This window comes from Sus scrofa, chromosome 5, assembly GCF_000003025.6.
Source record: "Sus scrofa isolate TJ Tabasco breed Duroc chromosome 5, Sscrofa11.1, whole genome shotgun sequence".
Classification (NCBI taxonomy): Eukaryota; Metazoa; Chordata; class Mammalia; order Artiodactyla; family Suidae; genus Sus; species Sus scrofa.
The window spans coordinates 44,038,141-44,061,711 of record NC_010447.5 but is presented as its reverse complement, the minus strand read 5'-3'; the positions used below and the strand labels follow the sequence as shown (position 1 = coordinate 44,061,711).

Here is a 23,571-nt window from a genome sequence, read left to right as displayed (position 1 = left end):
GGCTTGTGGCTCCTATAGAGGACAGCAAAGATCTAGATAATTACTCTGGTCCTTAGCCCCACTCTGTCTCTCCCCACACTCACTTGTTTGTGGTTTTGACTTTGAGTTGGGATTCCTACTCCAAAGCCACCTGCAATCCTTAGCTCTAGCCCATTTCTACTCTCAAATCCATTTTTAAATTTTTCCAATTTCAAATTTCCTGAACGGCTAACCTGGTTCATTTTGTTTTGGTTTTTTTCTCTTTCTTCTAGTAGAGAGTTTTTGTCTCCAGTCATTCCCTTTTACCTCTGATGAAAACTTCTAGCACAGTTCCTGTTGTGGCTCAGCAGAAATGTACCTGACTAGTATCCATGAGGATACAGGTGTGAGCCCTAGCCTTGCACAATAGGTTAAAGGATCTGGCATTGCTGTGAGCTATGGTGTAGGTCACAGATGCAGCTCACACCCTGCGTTGCTCTGACTGTGGCATAGGCCAACAGGTGCAGCTCCAATTAGACCACTAGCCTGGGAACTTCCATATGCCACAGGTGCGGCCCTAAAAAGACAAACAAAAAAATCCCCTGCTAATTTTTGTTTCTATAGAAATTCCATGTAGGGTGGAAGGATTTGGACATAGGGCAAAATTTTCTTAAACTTGCTTGTCAAAAGTTGTGCAATCAAAATACAGTATTTCCTTTATTCTTCAACATCTACTGACACTTTTCTTCTCAAGTCAAAGCAGAAACATGTACACTTTAATGTCATGCCATTCAGCTGATCCACACAATCTCTTTTTTTTTTTTTTAATCTTTTCTAGGGCTGCACCCACAGCATATGGAGGTTCCTCGGTCAAGGATCAAATCAGAGCTGTTGCTGTGGGCCTACGTCAGAGCCACAGCAACGCAGGATCCGAGCCGCATCTGCGACCCACACCACAGCTCACGGCAATGCCAGATCCTTAACCCACTGAGCAAGGCCAGGGATCGAACCAGCAACCTCATGGTTCCTAGTCGGATTTGTTAACCACTGAGCCACGATGGGAACTCCCCTCCACATAATCTCAATTACAGACTGGAAAAATTATTGAACAGTCACATAGAATTACTGACAGTTAATACAATCTGAGTGTTTGGGGTAAATGGAAAGGTCAAAGAGGTTAAGAGCTTGATGCCAGTGTATTCTGAATAATAATGCCCCCCCATTCTATATGGATCTACCCTTGTTGATTGGACATGCTTAACGGTCAAGAATAAGAAACCAAATTCTAAATGTCCTTCAAACTGCTGTTAACATTAACTGCATGAAAGGACAATTTAAAAAATATTAAAAACATAATCCTTGTACAAATACACACTGAAGACTAACAGTTTGTGTAACTTATTAATAAGGGAATCAGATACTTGACAAAGCCAGCTTAAAAGAGTAATCTGAGTTGGGCAAAATCTTCTTAGATATAATACCAAAAGCATAAGTAATAACAATGAAAAACAAGTATATTGGATTTCATCGAAATTGAAAACTTTGTGCCTCAAAGGATACCACCAAGAAGATGAAACAACAATCTTCAGAAAGGTTAAAAAAAAAGTTTATAAATCATATATCTAGAATATATAAATATCATATTAGAATACATAAAGAATGATTACAACTTAATAATAAAAAGATAACCCAATTAAAAACTGGACAATGGCTCTGAAGAGACATTTCTCCAAAGATGATGTAGAAATGTCTAATACGCACATGAAAAGGTGTTCAACATCATTAGTCCTTGGGAAATGCAAATCAGCACCACAGTGAGGAGTTCCTGTCATGGTGCAGCGGAAACAGATCTGACTAGGAACCATGCGGTTGTGGGTATGATTCCCAGCCTTGCTCAGTGGGTTAAAGATCTGCATTGCTGTGAGCTGTGGTGGAGGTCGCAGATGCAGCTGGGATCTGGTGTTGCTGTGGCTGTGGTGTAGGCTGGCAGCTGTAGCTCCAATTAGACCCCTAGCCTGGGAAGCTTCGTATGCCGTGGGTATGGCCCTAAAAAGCAAAACAAACAAACAAACAAAAACACAGTGAGATGCTATTGCACACCACTTGTATGGCTATAATTGAAACAACAACACAACAGAAAGATCATCAAAAAGACAAGTGCTGATGAGGATGTGGAGGAAATGGAATCGTCACACTGCTGGCAAAAATGTAAATGGTGAAACTGCTTTGATAAACAGTCTGGAGATTCCTCAAAAAGTTAAATCTAAAGTTAACACAAATGACCTGGCAATTCCACTCCTTGATACAAGAGATACATATACAAGAGAAATGAAAACATACATTTAAACAAAAACTTGCACATGAATGTTCATAGCAGCACTGTACATAATAGCCAAAAGTAGAAACAAACCAAATGTCCATCAAGAGACAGTAAAATGAAAATGATGTATCTCTACAAGAGCATTCTACTGCAGGATAAAAAAGAAATACATATTGATATATGTATGCTACAACACAGTGACTCTTAAACACATTTTTCCAAGTAAAAGAAGCCAGTCACAAAAGATCATATATCATATGATTCCACTGATATAACATGTCCAGAATAAGTAATACCGTAGAGATTAAAAAGTAGATCAATAGTTGCCCTGGGCTGGGGGCTGGGGTGAAATGGGGAGTGGCTGCTAATGAATATGAGGTTTCCTTTGGGGGAGATGTTATAAATTTGATTGTTATGATGGTTGTGCAACACTGTGGGTCTATTAAGGGCCACTGAATTGTATACTATAAATAGATGAATAGTATGGCATGTAAATTATATCTCAAAGCTGTTGTTAAATACAGATATAAACGGATAATATATAAATATATGTGTTCTGATATACATAAATTTGAAAAATTAGGGTTTTCAGTTTATGAAAAATAAAAAGGAAAGAAATTGGCAAATTAGACACAGACTTGTTCACTGTCCTGCAAGACAATAAAACTAACATTTGAAGTTTTATTTTCTATTAGAAAAAAAATAAATAATGACACCTCTCAGATTTCTGCAGGTAAAATTCTAAGTTGACAGAGTTGTAAAATACAGTAAATAATGAGTCATCAACATTCCTCTAGGTTTGTTAGACAATACATTACAGTGAATGTCATGGTCATCTTTTGTCTTATTTCCACGTGTTAGACAATTTTTCTTCTTTTCTTTTTTTTTTTTGGCCACATGCCCATGGCATGTGGAAGTTCATGGGCCAGGGATCAAACCTGCACCACAGCAGTGACCTGAGCCACAGCAGTGACAGCCTCAGGTCCTTAACATGCTGCACAACAAAGGAACTCCCTGGTTAATTTTTCTTAACGAAGTTTCACATAAGCACATCACAATGATTTTGCATCTCAGTTTTGTTAAGCAGGAAATGGCAAGAATTTCCTCTTCGCTAAATGCATGTAAATAGATCATCTAAAAGAAAAGGAATCTCAGAACTCTAGTCATTTGTAAACACAGTAAAAAACAGAGTAGACTGAGCAACTCTGAAAAGCTCTTAGGATGTTTTTAAAACAACAAGTAATTAATAACGACAGCAATCATCACAGGAAAAGAAGGATATTCTTACAAGACAGATGCAAAGACGCTATGGAAGTTGTTCAGTTTATAAATCCCGTAAAAGAGGTGAAGCATTAATGAGACAGATGGACAAAGCTGAATGACAAACCTGTGATTGGTAAAGACAGACTTACAGTGCCAAACACATCATAGCTAAATTGCACAGCTGATGAAAAAGGAAAAAAAACAAAAAAACAAAAAAACAAACCAACAGAATGGAAACAGACTAATGCAATCCAGGTTAAGAATCATCATTGTACCAGAGGTCAAACAATTGCACAAGCAGAGCAGAAATGTTACCCAGGAAAGGAATTAAAGACAATTTTCCAGATGCTCCAAAAAGCCAATTATAATGCAGCTATCTTAGAGGAATACGAATAGCCATTTAGAGCAACTGTCACTGAAATGTCCCAGGGTATCTACGTATTGTAAGTATGAAACACAAGAATGGAAAGATGTATTTGTTGTTTGATTTTTAAGAGGAAGAATATAAAGGTGTTAGGATATTCTGCTCTATCACTTTAAATTGGCCGAATTGCCTGAGAATAGTCACGCTGATGGATTTGCAAACAGAAAGTCCTGGATGAAACGTGTAAGAGGTCCAGCAGAAAAAGAATATAAATGCCTTGGACATGAAAGGCAGATCCTGGCAAATGACTGGCCCAAGGTTCTAATTTTGCCAGAGGTTCCACCAAATAAATTTTTTGGCCACTAGCAGGAATAAAAATGAACTTTACCCCCCTGGCAGCGAAGATCGTACAGACAGGAGGGCAGTGAGCCAGAGACCAAAGGCACCTTGTCCTGACACCAAGGACTGTGGAGCCAGGTGGGTTTGCCGATGACAGAGCTATATGGATGAAATGATTGGTTGGTGAGTTGAAAACAAATCTGTTCTTGTTTTCATCTGGTATCTCCTTTGACTCTGCAGCTTGGCTTTCAGAGACTGGTAAGCTCAGGAAACAGGCTGCATCTAACTATAAAGATAAGAATGAACACTCAAATTTAGGAGACAAGAAAGCTTAGTGGGAAACCAACTGAAGGCTAAAGGAAAAGGAGCCATTAGCAAGAATAAGATCTAGCAAAGTTGGTTTTTCTCTAAAAGGAAGAAAATAGCCATGAAAGGACCTACAGAACCTGAAACAATTTATCAATGAGCTAAAAATATCCAGACAGGGAGCCCTGGATATTCGAAAGCTAGTGAGAGAAACCTGAAAAGGACAGGTAGATTGCAATATTAACAAAAAGCTGGGCTAGTGATGTTAAACTTAATTAACAGACTAATTAAACAACATTTTGAAAAATATAAGACATAGATTTTAAGGCTCCAGACTACCTCAATGGGATAAGCCAAAACTAGAGGCTGTATACCATATGATTTCTGAAGGCATATTCAAGGTTTTTAAATACAAATATGTTACAAGTACTAAAACCAATTGTGACATAATAGTTATTACAAAAATGGGTCCAATTGGAAGGTATTGTTTTTCAATGGGAAATAGTCTTTAAAAAGGAAGAAAACATTAAGCACAGAAAAGAAGAACATATAATGCCAAGAATTTATCCATTAAAAATATAAGGTAAATAAGTGAATTAAAGTAAAGATCATTGTCTGGCTTATAAAATCAAACTCCAACAATCTCTCATCCCTAAGAAATATAAGTAAGCCAAAACTATAAATGTGCTCTAGGTTGAGGCTTACAATTTATTATGACTTTGCAAACACAGAAAAGTGAAGGTTACTATCACAATAATGATGTAAGATATTAAAAAGTATATAATATAAAACCATGAAAATTTAAGAACAGCCCACCTTAACACATAAACATTGTAGCAATAATACACCCTGAAAAAAATTATGAAAATTGTCCAATACAATTATATCTGAAAGCCTCAGAAGTACACCATCACAGCAAATTGAATAGATAAGGAATTAAAAGCCATCTCAATGAACAAGAGCTACTGGTTGACATCACTTCTTGATCCACAATCTCTGCATCTCTTAAGGACAAATACGATGTAACTGACTTAGTCATTTTCAACTTTACCACTGATTTTTTTTTTTTTTTTTTAATGGCTGCACCCACAGAATATGGAAGTTCCCAGCCCAGGGACTGAATCTGAGCTGCAGCTGCAGCCACGCTGAATCCTTTAACCCACTGTGCCCATCAGGGGATTAAACCCATGACTCCTGGGCAACCGAGCCACTGCAATTGGATTCTTAATCCACTGCGTCACTGAACCCCCTCCGCTGATTTTAATCTTACAAAGAGTTGTGATATCTAATCAACCTCTACACACCTGTCAGTGCATTGTCCTATAACATGTGACATACGGGCCACTCAATAGATATTACAGATAAGTGCTACGATAGATGCTTGTTGAGTAAGCAAACATGGCAATATGAGAATACTACTAATAATACTGACATAACAGCACCAATTGTTGAAAATTGTTGCCAAATATCTAAACAGGTGTTTCTTTTCTCCACATACCCTGAAGAGAACACAACCTTCGTTTCGTTAAAATGCAAAGCCAATATATCATTTAAGATTATTTTAAACAATCTGATAAATATCAAGTAAAGCAGCAAAAAAAAAAAAAAAAAAAAAAAAACTTCTACTGACCTTGTAAGAATGTAAGGCGAAAATGAAGCCGGATTATCCTGCTCTGAGAAGAGGGGCATAGATCCTCCCATTATCCACAGGCGGAAGTACAGAACAACAATTACCTTCAGAGAAGAACAGGTTTGGTAAGAAAATCATTGATTGCTGGGGATGAGCCTCCCCTTTCTGGAGGATACTTTCAGATGCTGTACAAATATTTTGTTCTAAATGTATTTTTTTCTGGTGAACATTTCTATAAAATCTTAACATTGTAGGAAAGATGGAAATAGTTGAGTAGAGGGAAGCGTGAACAAGGAAGGTGTGAGGAGGAGGCAAGCAAATCAAATCTTAATACAGCTGTCAGTTTCAAGCCCTTCCTAGCTGTTACCCACAGTTATCCACTAAAAGCTTTCCACCCACCTGAGGCCTCCCTACCCTAGAGGTAGATGAGGAAGCCGAAGTTTAGAGGTAATCTGCCCAGAAGCCCACAGTTAGTAAATTGCAAGATCCAGAAGTTGAAAGTTCCCAGGCCGGGGACTGAACCCACACCATAGCAACGACCTGAGCCACTGCAGTGATAACACCGGATTCTTAACCTGCTGCACCACAAAGGAACTCCCAATGCCCCATTTCTTAATGATTCCACTCACACAGCCTCATGAAAGTGACCTTAAAGTAAAATAGATGATACTTCGTGGCCTGAATAAACACTTTGGAGATGCTCCAGCCCTTGAATGCTCTAAAGCAGACCCTTCCTGAAGGGTTATTTCAGCAACACCAAGGAACATCTTTTGTGTCATTCCATGGAATTTTTCCACTGAATAGTGTTATTCTGTTGCAAAGGTGGGTAAGAAAACCAGAGGCCAGGGCCACTTCTGTGGGATGAGTTTTGTTTATAGAAGAATCCATCCACACAGACTTTTGAGATGTAATTCCCATTTCAATATGACCAATCACGTTGTTTCTGTTAAAGTCAGAGGGAAATCTCTGCCTGAATAAAACTAAAGAATTAATATTGGGCAGTAGTTTAGGCTGGACTTTTTCCATAACATTCACTGACTTATTTCATGAATACTTTTTATATAAGGGACCCCAAATCCAAAAATCTGAAATGCATGTATTTTGTCAGCCAAAAGCATATCAGCAGTAAATAATGCCCAGGCATGAGTTTCTGTTGTGGCTCAGGGGGTTAATAACCCGACAGTGTCTGTGAGGATGCAGGTTCAATCCCTGAGCTTGATCAGGAGGTTAAGGATTTGGCATTGCCGCAAGCTGCTGTGTATTTGAAGATGGAGCTTGGATCCAGCGTCAGTGTGACTGTGGTGTAGGCCAGCAGCTACAGCTCAGATTCAACCCTTAGCCAAGGAACTTCCATATGCTACAGGTGCGGCTATAAAAAGAAAAAAAAAAAAAAAAAAAAAAAAAGCCCAGGCAGCAATTAAAAATCATCTTAATTAACATGTATACAAACTAAATTTAAATTCTTAAGCATATTATAGTGGCAAATGTTAACTATAAAAGTAACTGGAAGAGTTTCCTAAAAGAATATGAATTTCCTAAACTACTGGGAGGGAAGAGAATATTTATACCACTTGTAGACTGTTTTGACCTGAAGGCAATTAAGATCCAAGAGACTCAGGAAAAGCTTTTTAACCTCTTCCTGAACTGCCTAAAGGAATTAAGTGCCCTATACCAGGAGGTGTGGGGCTGCTTCAAAGAAATAATGCCAAATTCCTTGCATTTCCAACAACTCTACGAAAATAAATAACTTCTGAAATAACTGTTGAATCTCCCTAATTTTATGCAAAGATACTGGGGAATTCTTTTGAGAAATCTTCTGGCCCTTTCATTGGAGTTGTCCAAGGCTCACCACCTCATTCAGTTTTTGCATATTCATCTTGCATAAACATGCAAGAAAAAAAATCACATTAACTATTAATATTACAATTCAAAAATATTTAGTGCTAAGGAAAAAAAATCACATTATCTGTTAACATTACGATTCAAAAATGTTTTCATAAGTTTCCTATCAAAATTCATGATACGTCTGGACAGGGAATTTATGAGAAACAGCAACAGTGTGAAAGCCTGGTCTCCTAATCTCCTTCAATGGAAATAGCCAACAGTGTACGAGGATGATTAATGTAACAGTCACCAAAGATGGCCACCGAGAAGTCCTACCCTCTTTGCATGTGCCTTCTGCTCTTCCTATCAAGAATGGAGTCACCTGCTCCTCCCCTTAAAGCTGGTCTTATGACTTGCATTGACTAACAGAATACGATAAAAGAAATACTGTGTCATTTCTGGGCCCAACCCTTGTGAGGGCCTGCAACTTTTGGTTTTTCCTTTTAGAATCCAGCTGTCATGTTGTCAAGAGGTCCTGTCCCTTCCTCCAGAGATGGCAGCCACAGGGAGAGGCTCTAGAGGACTAATTATCACAAAGAGGTGACCTAGCCCAGCAGGGAGCTGCACAAACCTGCTTGAGCAACCTCAGCAAAAAAATCATGATGAAGAGAAGAATTAGCCAGCTGGATGCTGCCCAAACTAAAGCATTTATGGCGGCTATATGGTTGTTTTAAGCCAGTACCTTTTGGGGTGGTTAGTAATGCAGCAATAGATAACTGATACAGCCAGGTATGTGTTGCAGAGACCAGCACCCTGAAGTGGACTCATGAAATGTTACAGTTAATTCTGTGGGTGTCACTGAGTTCACATATCCTTAGAATGCTTTCATACATAGATAGCTTCCAAAGCTTTGTAACATGTGTGGCATGTAAACTCTTTGATCTTAAGATCATGTTAGGATCTATTGCTAATTCTGTTCAACAATGTGGATCATGTGTTTGAGTCACATTACAGTGAAATATTTCTTATCAGATATTTCAGAAGCATATATATACTTACATAACTTATGACCAGAATGGCTCTTTTTAAGAATGGCCTCATGGTAAGCAGGAAATTTCTACTGCTGCTTGCTGTCAGGTACCTAAAACGGGAAAGAAAAAAACATGTTCTGTAAGAGCCAGAGTCCCCACACCTACATTTCTCTTTCCATGCAAACAGCCTTTAGTGCCAGTGAAGGCTGGAAAGGGTCATAGCTAAGAACATGGCTTCGAGAGCCAGACCTTGAAGATTTCAATCCTCCAGCTCCACTACTTATGCTCTGGAAGATCTCGAATGAGTTTTTAATCTCTGCACACTCATTTTTCTCACTTACAAAAGAGGGGATAATAGTAGCATCTGCTTCATAGGAAAGTTGTAAGGAATAAATGTGATAATATATAGAACTGAACCTAGCACAGTTAGCTATCAATATGACTATCCCATCTAATTCCAGATAACCCGGGCATTCTAATAACTACGTTATTACACTGGTCGCAAGGACGATAATTTTCTTGTTTGTTTTTGCTTTTTTTAGGGTCGCACCCTCAGCATATGGAGGTTCCCAGGCTAAGTGTCTAATGGGAGCTACAGCTGCCAGCCTACACCGCAGCCACAGAAACACCAGATCTGAGTCACGGCTGTGAGCTACACCACAGCTCACAGCAACGCTGGATCCTTAACCCACTGAGCAAGGCCAGGGATCGAACCCAAAACCTCATGGTTCCCAGTCCGATTCGTTTCCACTGCACCACAATAGGAACTCCTGACAAGGATGATCTTAAGCAAGAGTTCATTTGCCTACCTAATGTTCTCTGAGAGGTACAAGGTCTTCCATGCACAAAAGATCTCACAAGTGTCTTAATCATTAAAAAAGGATGCTACGGTCGTGTGAAGTTAAGTAATTTATCTAAGGTAACCAAGTTATCAAGCATCAGTGTGGGTACCAGAGCTCACCCATATACAATGGATAATTTCCCCACCGGCCTATGACCTTTTGAATGAAACTACATTGCAAGAATGTCACTTCTAGAAAGGGAGGAACTTGTGTGGACCCTGCATCTGCCATAGCTGACTCAGGTGTACAAGTGAAAGCTGTATATATCTACATATAAGCCATGTGACTGGCTGGTTTTAATAAAAACAATGAAAGGGAAGCAAGAGAAGGCTGTCCACAATCTCTAGGAAAACCTAAACCAAGTCCTTTTCACCTACAGGCAAATTTCCGTATTTTAAAGAAAGTATAGGATTTAAAAAAGTTAAAGCAAACCACATAATCCAGCAAGCATTTCCTAACTCATCCTTATTTCCCCTGTCCTTTTTCACTTTTTTTCTTTTTAGAGCCACACGTGTGGCATATGGAAGTTCCCAGGTTAGGGGTTGAATCAGAGCTGCAGCTGCTGGCCTACACCACAGCCACAATGATAGCAACACCAGATCCAAGCCCCATCTGTGACCTAGGCTGCAGCTTGCAGCTAAGCTAGACCTTTAACCCACTGAGCAAGGCCAGGGATTGAACCTGCATCCTCATGGACACTACGTCAGGTTCTTAACCCACTGAGCCACAATGGGGACTCCTCTTACTTTTCTTAGTCCAATTTTTCCTCAAAGGAAAACTTCCCCAGAATCTCTTAACATCTGCATTTGAGGTCCCTTGACAGAGCAAGGATGTTCTATAAGGAGAGCAATCCTTTCCCAAGACCTGAGCGGGTTAGTATCTCACAAAGAAGCTTGTAACTTGATGGCTGCTTAAAAAAATATAAGTGATCCCTCTGTTTTGAAACAGCTAGCAGTATCCAACTGGCACTGGAAAGAGGAGACAGTGTCAGAGGCAGGTTCCCTCCTTCTGGCGTCCCTTCTCTTCTTCCTGGTTCATGGACAGCTGTTCAAGTGATACACAGATGTGAAAGAAATCTGACCATTTAAGCATTTAATGAGAGGAGAAAATGAAGTGAGCTCGAAAAATACTACGCAGAATCCACTTTCAGCAAGCTCTGGACTGGATCCACCCCTAAGCACTACATTAAATGCTTTCATCTCTCCTAACTCTCAAAACACAGCTTGTCAAGGAGGAAAGTGAGGGATACAGTCAGCTCTCATGATGGCAGGTGCATCGCTTTTGTTCTGAAATGGGCTTGAGGAAGTCCATTACTTCCTGAAACTCTACATGAGATTTTGTGTCTGTCTGCCTCTGTGTTTCTCTGAGGCAAAATCCTTGGCTTTGATCTCCAGTGTCAGCCAGGTCTGTGATTCCAAAAAGGGTGAAGCACTGCCAAGTGCCTTTTCTCAGCTCTGCCTCTACTAGGACTACCTTTTTCAGGCCAACTCAGCAAAGACCAACCCTGGTTATTTCTGCTGTTCCTTTACAGGATGTAGGGTAAGTGGCAGCAGAGAGAGAAAAGGAATGGCCGTGTGGGATGGAAAAGGGCTGGAGTTGCAACACATCTGAATGAAAAAGTCCTTCTTGGGTTGGTCTGCTTTTAGAAATTTCATTTCTCCGGTTCCCTCTGTGGCTTGTTTATTTTAACACAGTGGAAAAATTAGAAGTGGTTTCCTTTCTATAAAACAAACTATAGGGTTTCAGAGGCTAAACTTAGGTAATTCATATTTTGTTTCACTGAAAGCTCACTATGATGGTTCTTGCAAAGAGATGTATTCATAAAGTGTCGCTTTGTTTAGAAACTCTTCCTCCATGAGAAATTCTATTTCCTCAAAACTTAATGAGTTAAAGTAATGAGTTAAATACTTTACTATTTACAAATAATTTCCTCTTTAAAATGTGGCATCCCAAAGCAATGAGAACAGTGTTTGAAATGACCTCTTTTCAAGATTTTAGTTTCTAGTTGTTAACCAAAATTAAATGAGAAAATAAGCCAAAAAGGCATGGCCTCCTGTTTTGGTAAAAATTAGATTAGAGCCTGAGATTCCTCAGCTCCTACAAGAAGAACTTCAAGAGCTGAATTTTCTGCATCCCCTCCTCTTCCCCCTCCCACAAAAAATTGGACAGTGAAATTTTCCCCTTTATTCCATGATGTTTGTGAATTAGAACCAAACAGCAATGAATAATAACAAAAATAATAAAAAAGAGCAAACAATATCTGTCAGGCATAAATCTAAGTGATTCAAATGTAGTAATTCCTTTACAATTTACAACAATTCCATGAGGAAGATCATTATAATTACTTTTTAATAGAGGAAGACACTGAAAAACTAGAATATTTAACCAGGACATCAGATTGTCTCAACTACTCATTTTAATCACAAGCTAACAAAGTTGAGAGTGCCTTATGAACACAAGGAACTACACAAATGCCATCACTGACAGCTCTCAACTTCAGTTCAGATTCTCCATTGCTTAACCTGCAAAGCCAGGGAACATGCCAATAACAAAATTAAATGACTGAGGAAACCATCAGAATAGGAAATAAGAGTCCAGGGTTGTTTTTGCTATTCCAACTCATCTGTCACATGAGTTGGTGCAAATCTATCTATAAGAGCTTCACTTCCTTCCTGTATCAATTTTAGTTGGACTAAATGGTTTCAGGGTCCCTTTCAGGTCCAAAGTATTAGGATCCTCGGATGTCCTCACCAACTGATGACATCAAAGACAACAACTAAAGAAAAATAAAAAATCTCCTAAATTTTTTTTTCTTTTTACGGCCATGTCTGGGGTATATGGAAGTTCTGGGCTAGGGGTTGAATCAGAGCTGCAGCTGCAGATCTACACCACAGCCACAGCAATGCAGGATACAAGCCGCACCTGCAACCTACACCTGAGCTTGTGGCAACACCAGATCCTTAACCCACTGAGTGAGGCCAGGGATCTTCCCACATCCTCATGGATACTACTCGGGTTCTTAACTGGCTAAGCCACAGCAGGAACCCCAAATCTACTAAATTTGTTAAAAAGGAATGCCAAGCGATTAGAGTGAAGCAAATATTAGTTGATACCTAACTTTTAAGTAGACCCCAGATAATTTGCTGTTGCACATGAAAAAATATTTTAACATTAGCTTAGGGTATTGGTATTATCAAATTCTGAATTATTTTTGGCTGCACCCATGCATGGCATTGTGGAAGTTCCCAGGCTAGGGATTGAACCTGTGCTGTAGGTTCGACCTGTGCCAAAGCTTCAGTAGCACAGGATCCTTAAAGCCACTGCTCCACAAGGGAACTTCCAAATTCTGCATTTTTTACAAGTTCTGATTTTAGGCAAATAAAAGAAAAAAAATCAAGATTATCCAAAATAATTTCTTTCTTTTTTTGTCTTTTTGTCTTTCTAGGGCTGCACCCATGGCATATGGAGGTTCCCAGGCTAGGGGTCTAATCAGAGCTGTAGTTGCCGGTCTACGCCACAGCCATAGCAACACAGGATCTGAGCTGCGTCTACAACCTACACCACAGCTCACAGCAATGCCGGGTCCTTAACCCACTGAGCAAGGCCAGGAATCAAACCCGCAACCTCATGGTTCCTAGTCGATCTGTTAACCACTGAGCCACGACGGGAACTCCCAAAATAATTTCATAACCTATGCTTCATACACTCCAAGTTTTCTGACCCCCAATTTTCTAACACTAACATCCACCTCTTTAGTTGATCATTTTCAAATATTCAGAGCTAAATGGTACTTCTTCCTGAAGTTACCCTCCATACCGACTCAGTCCTCAAATCTCATTTAGAGGCTTTAGCTGAGACCAGGACAACCAGCCACCTGAATTTTTAAGCAGCTCTTTGCAAGAAAGAGATCTCCTCAGGAGGTCCTTTTGTCTTCACACTTATCAAGGATATATTTTATAACTAACCTCTGGCCCAAGCACATATTTCAAATCTTTTGATCACACAATACTTTGCCTAACCTGCCAGCTCTTTCCTTAGATCAAAGAAATAGATGTGAAAAATAAGTAACAGATGACCTGAGCTTTTCCCCAGCTACCCCTTCTCTAATTACATAAGCAAAATGTGTGAACCAGACAGCACCTAAAAAAAGATCACAAGGAGTAAAAAAGTGGGAGATAGTGATGATTCTGACCCCTTATCTCAATGATTAACTGAGATTGTTTCTCTTGTTTCCCTTAAAAAACTTTCATAGCAGAGCAGAATTTTCAGAGATGGTTTTGGGACATGAGTCCACCTTCTCCCCAGATTGCTGGCTTTCTGATTAAAGCAACTTTCCCTGTTACCCAGACCTGTGTTTGGTAACAAAGTCACCCGCCCATAATCTTTTTTTTTTTTTTTTTTTTTTTCCTGTCTTTTTAGGGCTGCACCCAAGACTCCCAGGCTAGGGGTCCAATTGGAGCTGTAGCCCCTGGCCTACACAACAATGCAGGATCTGAGCTGCATCTGTGACCTATACCACAGCTCAAGGCCCCACTGAGTGAGGCCAAGGATCAAACCCACATCCTCATGGATACTGGTTGGGTTCATTAACCACTGAGCCATAACAGGAACTCCCCAACCCATAATCTTGAGGGCTAAGTGAATGCTTATTATTTTAAGTCACTGAACTTTGTTAACACAGAATTATTGTGTTAACCAATAACTGATATATATATAGTAAAATGATCAAGAAATGCTTACAGAACCAAATAGAAATCTTAAAAATATTTATCTACCTCTACTCAGCCTCTTTTCTTTGTGCTTTCTTTACTCTCCAGTGCTAAATTGGGTACACAATAAGAACACAGAGCATGCAATGTGGACAGCAAGTTGGAGGAGTCCTGGTGGTTTAAACGAAAATATTACATTTTTCAGCCCTTCTCAGAATCTATAAAAATCTGACAATTTTTGCCTTACTAACAGCTCCAACAGCAAACATCTCAGCTACAGTTATTTTTATTTAACATACCAATAAATTATAAAAAGCTGTACATAAAATTCTTTCTATAACACACAACACTAATTTTTTCTCCTGCTCTTTCAAGGCTGTAAAGAAGATTTACAAAGAATCATACTATGACCAAGAAAAGAAAGAAGGAAAAAGAATTTGAATGTAGAGCTTTTTAGAACAGGAGTTTAGAAACCCTGCTTCTTTTTGAAACAAAAAGAAAAAAGATCTCTCAGTTGACCAAAGTAGCAAAGACATAGCTCACATTTGAAAAGATGAAAAGATGTACAAAAACAACAAAAGAAATCTAAGTGTCTTTGGTTTCTCTCTTTGATGCACTCTCCTGGAACCCATAAAGTTCCTCATCTAAACCTTAATATCCAATGGCCTTTTATGGGGGAACACAACTACTTTTGATGTCTCCTTTGATATTCAAATGCAGTTTCTGGAGGGAAGGTGGTGATTATTTTAAGACAATGATGAATTTCTAAGTTCACTTTTAGAAACCTAAATGAACTTCAACACCCCATCCTGTGGCTGTGATAAAAATGCCTTCTTGAAATTTCGAATTCTTCACTCAGCACGTTACTTACAAAGAAATATTGACTTAAATTATCACACACAGAATAGTGGAAATAAAGACAGAGAAGGCAAAGGGGAATATTAGTTTCAGTTCTTTTAACCATTCTTAAAATCATAGCTAGAACTGGAAGGGATCAAAACAGCTCAGGTAGCTTTACAGGTGGGGGAAAAAAAAAAAAGCTCAGAAATGTTATCTGACTTGCAAAAGGTCATGGTCCTTTAGTGCCAAAGGTCAATGAGTTTAGGCTTCATGAATTTAGGCAGAGGCACCAATTTTTATTCTACATGTTAAGCAAAAATTCAGTTTTGGTGATATCATTCTTGCTTGTTACTAAGGCCCTGGGTTCATTCATTAAAAATAACTAAATAAACAATATAAATAAATAAAATTTAATAAAATATCTAAATAAAAACTAAAGCCCCAGCTCATTCAATGCATTAATAATAGGATACACTTTATGCATTTAAAATATGCCAGTCACTGTGCCAAGTGCTTTACCTTTTTCATTTCATTTAAACCTCGGACCAGCCCTGGGAGTCCATACTTGTCCCCATCTTGCAAATGAGGCTGAAGGAAGTACTCACTCAGGATCTCAAAGCTGGCAAGTGGCAGAGGTGAGACCCAAAACCAAAGCCAAAGCATCCACTACTCTATACAGCATCAAAGTAAAACAGAACTGTTTTATTCAGCACACTTTCAACACAGATAATTTATTAAATGGCATTTCTGCATGTTAACACAATGACTTCTAATTCATTCAAAATAATAAAGGATCATCTTTGATATCTTCATCAGTTTGTACTGGTCTAGAATAAAACATATAATAAAAGTTTTTCATGCAAATGAATGGGGTGAGGCAGTGTGCAATTCTTGAGGGGTCTCTTAAGAAGTATCTTAGGAGTTCCTGTTGTGACTCAGAGGTTAAGAACCTGGCATAATGTCCATTAGGATGCAGGTTCGAAACCTGATCTCATTCAGTGGGTTAAGAATCTGGCACTACTGCAAGCTGCTGTGTAGGTCACAGATGCAGCTTGGATCTAGTGTTGCTCTGGATGTGGCTATGGTGTAGGCTTGTGGCTGCAGCTCTGATTTAACCCCTAATCTGGGAACTTTCATATGGTGCAGATGGGGCCTTAAAAATAAAGAAAAAAAAAAAGGTATTTTATATATGTAGTGGTTGCCACACACTGAAATGCAAAATCCATATGTGGTGGGCTGATTCAGAAATCTAAGTGAGAAGAGATGGCTACAAGGAGAGGGTAAGCAGGACTGGGAGGGTGTCACCGCACCGTAGTATGACCAGCACGGGGAGGAGAAAGAGAGAGGGAGAAGGATGCCCCAAGAAAGGGAGAATAAAGCTGACACCTGAAGAAGAAGAGGATCAGTCCAGTGAGGAGAAAAAGAGAACATGCACATACAGAGGCCTTGGATTGAGAGCTGACAAGCAGGAAGAAAGAGTCAGTTGTACAGCTGCAGAATTTCATAGTGGCAGAGGGGTGGGCAGAGAGGCTAAAGAGGCAGGCAGGGGCCACGTCCCCACAGGCCTTCCCATTCCACTGTAGGCTTTGGGCCTTGTTCTGATGGCATGGCAGTGAGCAGCCAGTAAAAGACTTCACTCAGAGACAACTCAATCTGATTTCTAGATGAGGAGCGTTAGCACTGTGTGACACTGGTCTACACTCAGGCCCATAACACAGAGCAAAGGGCCCAGAAGCCCAAAGGGGGAAATGCTGGACAGAACTTAATTTGGACATTTCTGAGATATCACATTTAGAAACAGAGAGGAAGAGTTCCCGTCGTGGCCCAGGGGTTAACGAATCCGACTAGGAACCATGAGGTTGCGGGTTCAATCCCTGCCCTTGCTCAGTGGGTTAACGATCCAGCGTTGTCGTGAGCTGTGGTGTAGGTGGCAGACGCAGCTTGGATCCAGCGTTGCTGTGGCTCTGGCATAGGCTGGTGGCTACAGCTCTGATTAGACCCCTAGCCTGGGAACCTCCATGTGCCGCGGAGGCAGCCCTAGAAAAAGCCAAAAGACAAAAAAAAAAAAAAAAAAAAAAGAAACAGAGAGGAGATCTGAGTCCAAGTGGATGGAGAGATCTTACCATAATAATAAATAAGAAAAGTCGTGTGCTGTTATATCTAGTTAACAGTATAATTTAGGTGTTAAATTTTTTCTTAATGTACTTTAATATTGTGTTAATTGGTCATCAACTTACTGCATATATAAAAACTTTCTAGGGGAAGTGGGAAGTACCAACTATTGGGTGTATGAGGTCGTAAGTATATGCTGTACAACACAGGGAATATAGCCAACATTTTGAAATAACTATAAGTGGAAGATAACCTTTAAAATTGTATTAAAAATTTTAAATGAAAAAAAGACACCTTTTCTACTAATCAGAATATTTAACTTGCCAAAATGAGAACCCATTACAAGAAGATACATATTATATACTCATATGGGATTTTTTTATGTCAAAGGGTTTTTCAATCCGGTCTAACATTTAATCCTTTAAAGATCCATATGAAGGTGGCAGGACAGACAGCTCCGGCCTCACAGTGCTGATCTAGACCTAGTGAGCACTTAATCCCAAACCAGAATCGACTCTTCTCATGTTCAATTCCATGCCTTTCACCTGTATCATGTGGTCTCTTCTTCAATATGCTATATAGACAACATTTGCTGTGGTTTTTTCCTTATTCCCATCAGTCCAAACTTGTTGCACACTAGAGACTCTAAGAAACCCATGGAAACCACTTGCAACACATATTTGTGCAGATATACAAGTAAACATTTGCACTAAAAAAAAGATTAAAGACAATGATACCATAATCATATTTTCTGATTTTACCCCTTTATTGGGGTAAGTGGGCTAAAAAATTCAAGTAAAAGTAAGCTCGTGAAAAAAAAATAACATTGGGACTGTCCTGTACAATGAAGAGGCACACACTGCATTCATTAACAGTAACAATAATAGTAAATGTCTACTGTATCCCAGGCATGGTTCTTATGTGTATAATCCTTAGCACATAATAAGATGCACACTTTTTTTTAAATGGCTGCACCCACAGCATATGGAAGTTCTCAGGCCAGGGACTGTATCCAAGCCATACTTGCAATCTACACCACCGCTGAAGCAATGTTAAAACTCACTCTGCTGAGCTAGGGATCAAACTCTCACCTCCTCAGCAACCCAAGCTGTTAAGTAGGATTCTTAACCCACTGTGCCACAGTAGAAACTCCAAGATATCTTCTTCTTAATATCTTCCTTTCGCAAGTGGAGAAACCAAGGATTTAATGGTCAACTAAATTGTCCCAAGGTCCCACAGATAGTAAGGGAAAAGAGTCAGAATATAAAGCCAACATGTGCCCTTAACCACCAATACTCTGTTATCTTCCACATCATTGCCAACTAAATCTGTCTTCACCTTCCAGGAGGATGCTTAAATTTCAAATACTATTTTCGGAAGTACAAAAACATCAATAATATGTTTAAAAGGATGAAAATTTGCGATACCAGAAGATATCTGACCAATTTAGGAAATTAACAAAAAAGCCACTAGGACTGCATCAATATGAAAAATCATAAGCTATTCCAACAACAATATTTAATATATTATTACGTAAGTTTCAGGTATACTATTGCATTATATCAACATCTGTATATACCAATAAGAGTGTTCACCTCTACAAGTCTAGTTACAACCCACCACCATACAGTTGATACTTATCATTCACTTCCCCTGCCCTCCAACTCCATTCCATCTGGTAACCATTAATCTGTTCTGTGTCTATAAGTCTGTTTTTGTTTTACTTGGCTCTCTCTGTCTGATTTATTTCACTCAGCAAACTACCCTCCAGGTCCATCCAAGTAATCACAAATGGCAGGATTTCGTTCTTTTTAATGGCTGAGCAGTATTTGACAGACACTTAGTTTGTTTCCATATCTTGCCTACTGTAAATAATGCTGCAATGAATATAAGGGTATATGTGTCTTTTGGAAATAATGTTTTTGTGATCTTCAGATAAACATACAGAAGTGGAATAGGTGGGTCATATAGTAGTTATACCTCCATACTGTTTTGCATACTGTTTTGCATAGTGGCTGCACCACTTTACAGGACCTCCAAGAGTGTAAGAGTTTCCTTTCTTCCACATCCTTAACAGCATTTGTTATGCCTTGTCTTTGTTTGTTTGTTTGTTTTTCTAGAGCTGCACTTGCAGCATATGGAAGTTCCCAGATTAGGGGTGGAACCGGAGCTGTAACCACCAGCCTACACCACAGCCATAGCAATACAGGATCCGAGCCACACCTTGGACCTACATTACAGCAATGTTAGATCTTTAACCCGCTGAGTGAAGCCAGGGACTGAACCCACATCCTCATGGATACTAGTTGGGTTTGTTACCGCTGATCCACAATGGGAACGCCAACTTGTCTTTTTGATATAAGCCATTCTGACAGGTATGAGGTGATATCTCCTTGTAATTTTGATTTGCATTTCTCTGATAATTAGTGATATTGAACATCTTTCCATCAGCCTGTTGGTCATTTACAGTCTTATTGAGAATGCCATTTCAGATCCTCTGCTCAATTTTTTTTTTTTTTTTTTTTTTTTTTTTAATGGCCGCTCCCATGGCATACAGAGGTTCCCACGCTGGGAGTCAAATTGGAGCTGTACTGCTGGCCTGCACCACAGCCACAGTAACACAGGATCTGAGCTGCATCTCTGACCTATACCACAGCTCATGAAAACGCTGGATCCTTAACCCACTGAGGGAGGCCAGGGATGAAACCTGAGTCCTCATGGATGCTAGTCAGATTCGTTTCCACTGAGCCATGACAGGAACTCCTTTTTTTTTTTTTTTTTTTTTTTAATTTTTTACTCTGCTTCATTTTTTTCCCCTAGTATAAATTTTATTTTCTTTTATTTGCGTCCTCAAGATAAGCTTTTTTTTTTTATTTTTATTGTTATTTCCCCAATACAATTTTTTTTTCTACTGTATAGCATGGTCACCCAATTACACATACATGAATACATTCTTTTTTCTCACATTATCACGCTCCACCATAAGTGACTAGACATAGTTCCCAGTGCTACATGGCAGAATCTCATTGCTAATCCATTCTAAAAGCAATAGTTTGCATCTTTTAACCCCAAGCTCCCAATCCATCCCACTCCCTCCTCCTCCCCCTTGATAACCACAAGTCTGTTCTCCAAGTCCATAATTTTCTTTTCTGTGGAAAGGTGCATTTGTGCCATATATTAGATTCCAGATACAAGTGATACCATATGGTATTTGCCTTTCTCTCTCTGACTTACTTCACTCAGTATGAGAGTCTCTAGATGGGTTGTTTGTTTTCTTGTTGTTGAGTTTTATTAGTTCTTAATATGTCTTGGATATTAACCCCTTACTGGATATGATTTGCAAATTATCTTCTCCCATTCAGCAGATTTCCTATTTATTTTGATAATGGTTTCCTTCACTTCGGAAATCTTTTTTGTTTAACATAGTTCTATTTGTTTACTTTTTCTTTTGTTTCCCTTGCCTTTGGAATCATATCTATAAAAGTATATTATGTTAACCCATGTTAAGAAAGTTACAGCCTATGTTTTCTTCCAGGAATTTTATGGTTTCAGGTCTCACATTCAAGCCTTTAATTCACTTAGGGCTAATTTTTGTTCATGGTATAAGATAGTGGTCTAGTTTGATTCTTTTGCATGTGGTTGTCCAGTTTTCCCACCACCATTTATTGAACAAACTGTCCTTTCTCCATTGCATGGATTTTGTTCTTTATTATAGATTAGTTGTCCACGTATGTCTGGCTTTATTTCTAGACTCTTAATTCTGTTCCATCAATCTATATGTGTGTTTTTATACCAGTACCATACATCTTTGATTACTATAGCTTTTGTAGTACAGTTTGAAATCATGATGCATGATACCTCCAGCCTTGTTCTTCTTTCTCTAGGTTATTTTGACTAATAGGGCTCTTCTGTGGTTCCAGAGAAATTTAAAATTATTTGTTTTAGTTCTGTAAAATATGCCATTGGAATGTTGATAAGGACTATACTGAATCTGTAGATTGTTTGGATAGTATGTACACTTTAGCAATATTTTTTGTGGCCATGCCAGCAGCATGTGGAAGTTCCTGGGCTAAGGACTGGACCCATGCCACAGCAGCAACCCCAACCAGTGCAGCAAAAACGCTAGATCCTTAACTTGCTGCACCGCAAGAGAACTCCTACTTTAACATAAATTTTTCCAATCCATGAGCACCAAATATCTTTCCATTTTTTTTTTTTCATCTTCTTCAATTTCTTTCATCAGTATCTTACGGTTTTCAGTGTTCAAGGCTTTTATCCCCTTGGTTTACTTTTATTCCTAGGTTTTTGTGTGTTTTTTTTGATGCAACTGTAAATGGGATTTTTTTCTTCTTTTATTTATTTATTTATTTATTTATTTTTGTCTTTTTGCCTTTTCTACACCTCCTGCAGCATATGGAGATTCCCAGGCTAGGGGTCTAATCGGAGCTGTCGCTGCCGACCTACGCCGGAGCCACAGCAACGCAGGATCCGAGGCACATCTGTGACCTACACCACAGCTCATGGCAACGTCGGATCCCTAACCCATTGAGCAAGGCCAGGGATTGAACCCGCAACCTCATGGTTCCTAGTCGGATTCGTTAACCACTGAGCCACGACGACGGGAACTCCCTGGGATTGTTTTCTTAATTTTCCTTTCTGATAGCTCATTATTTGTGTGCAAAAAACACTACAGATTTCTGTATATTGATTTTGTATCCTATAACTTTACTGAATTCATTTATTAGTTTTAACAGTTTTTTATTTTTGTAGAGTCTAGGGTGTTCTATAAATAGTATCATATCTGCAAATATTAACAGTTTTACTTCTTTTCCAATTTGGATGGATGCCTTTCATTTCTTTTTTTTTTTTTTTCTTTTCTAATTGCTGCGGCTAGGACTTTGAATATTATGTTGAATAAAACTGGCAAGAGTAGGCATCTTTGAATTGTTCCTGATCTTAGAGGAAATACTTTCAGCTTTTCACCATTGAGTATAATGTTACCTGCAGGTTTGTCATACATGGTCCCTATTATGTTGAAGTACATTCCCTCTAGAGTCACTTTGTTGAAAGATTTTATCATAAAAAGATGTTGAATTTTGCCAAATGCTTTTTCTGCAGATAATGAGATGATCATATTATGTTTAATCCTTCATTTTGTGAGGTGTATCATGTTGACCTCTTTGCAGATGTTAAATAATCCTTGCTTCCCTGGAATAAACTCACTTTATCATGGTGTGTGATCTTTTTAATGTATTGTTGGATTTGGTTTGCTAATATTTTATTGTGGATACTTACATCTATAATCATCAAGGAAATTGGTCTGTAATTCTCTTTTCTTTGATGTCATTGTCTGATTTTGGAATGAGGGTAATGCTAGTAGCTTCACCAAATATGTCTGGAAGGTTTCCCACCTTCTCAATTTTTGGAAGAGTCTCAGGATAGGTATTAAATTTTCTTTGAATGAATTGTAGAATTTGCCAGAGAAGCTATCTGGTCCCGGGTTTATGTTAGGAGCTTTTTGATTACTGTTTCTATCTCTTGGTTAGTAATGAGTCTACTCAGATTTTCTATTTCTTCGTGATTCATTCATCAAAGACTGTATGTTTCTAGAAGTTTATCCATTTTTTTCTAGTTTGTCCTATTGGCTAAAATATAATTGTTTGTAGTAGTCTCTTATGATCCTTTGTATTTCTGTGGTATCAGCTGTAACAAACGTATCCTCTTTCATTTCTGATACTGTTTATTTGAGCCCTTTCTCTTTTTCTTGGTGAGTCTAGCTAATGGCTTGATTGGGTTTATTGTTTCAAAAACAGCTTAGTTTCACTGATCTTTTCTAATTTTTTTTCAGCCTCAATTTATTCCTACTCATCATGATTTCCTTTCTTATATTAGTTCTGAACTTCATTTGTTCTTCTTTTTCTAGCTTCTTTAGGTGTAAAGTTAGATTGTTTGGGATTTTTTTTGTTTCTTCCGATGAACTTCCGTCTCAGAACCACTTTTGCGATATCCCATAGATTTTGATATGTTGAATTT

General features: G+C 38.8%; 1 protein-coding gene across 3 annotated transcripts in view; it reads right to left on the bottom strand.

Annotated features, from left to right (window-relative positions):
- TMTC1 (transmembrane and tetratricopeptide repeat containing 1) overlaps positions 1-23,571 on the bottom strand; it is a 309,190-nt gene that overhangs the window by 161,188 nt on the left and 124,431 nt on the right. For all 3 annotated transcript variants that reach the window (XM_021092123.1, XM_021092125.1, XM_021092124.1), the window contains exons 6-7: positions 9,064-9,145; positions 6,181-6,284 (exon numbers count right to left, since the gene is read on the bottom strand). In XM_021092123.1, coding sequence (XP_020947782.1) covers positions 6,181-6,284; positions 9,064-9,145 — 186 coding nt within the window. The remainder of the gene's footprint in view (positions 1-6,180; positions 6,285-9,063; positions 9,146-23,571) is intronic.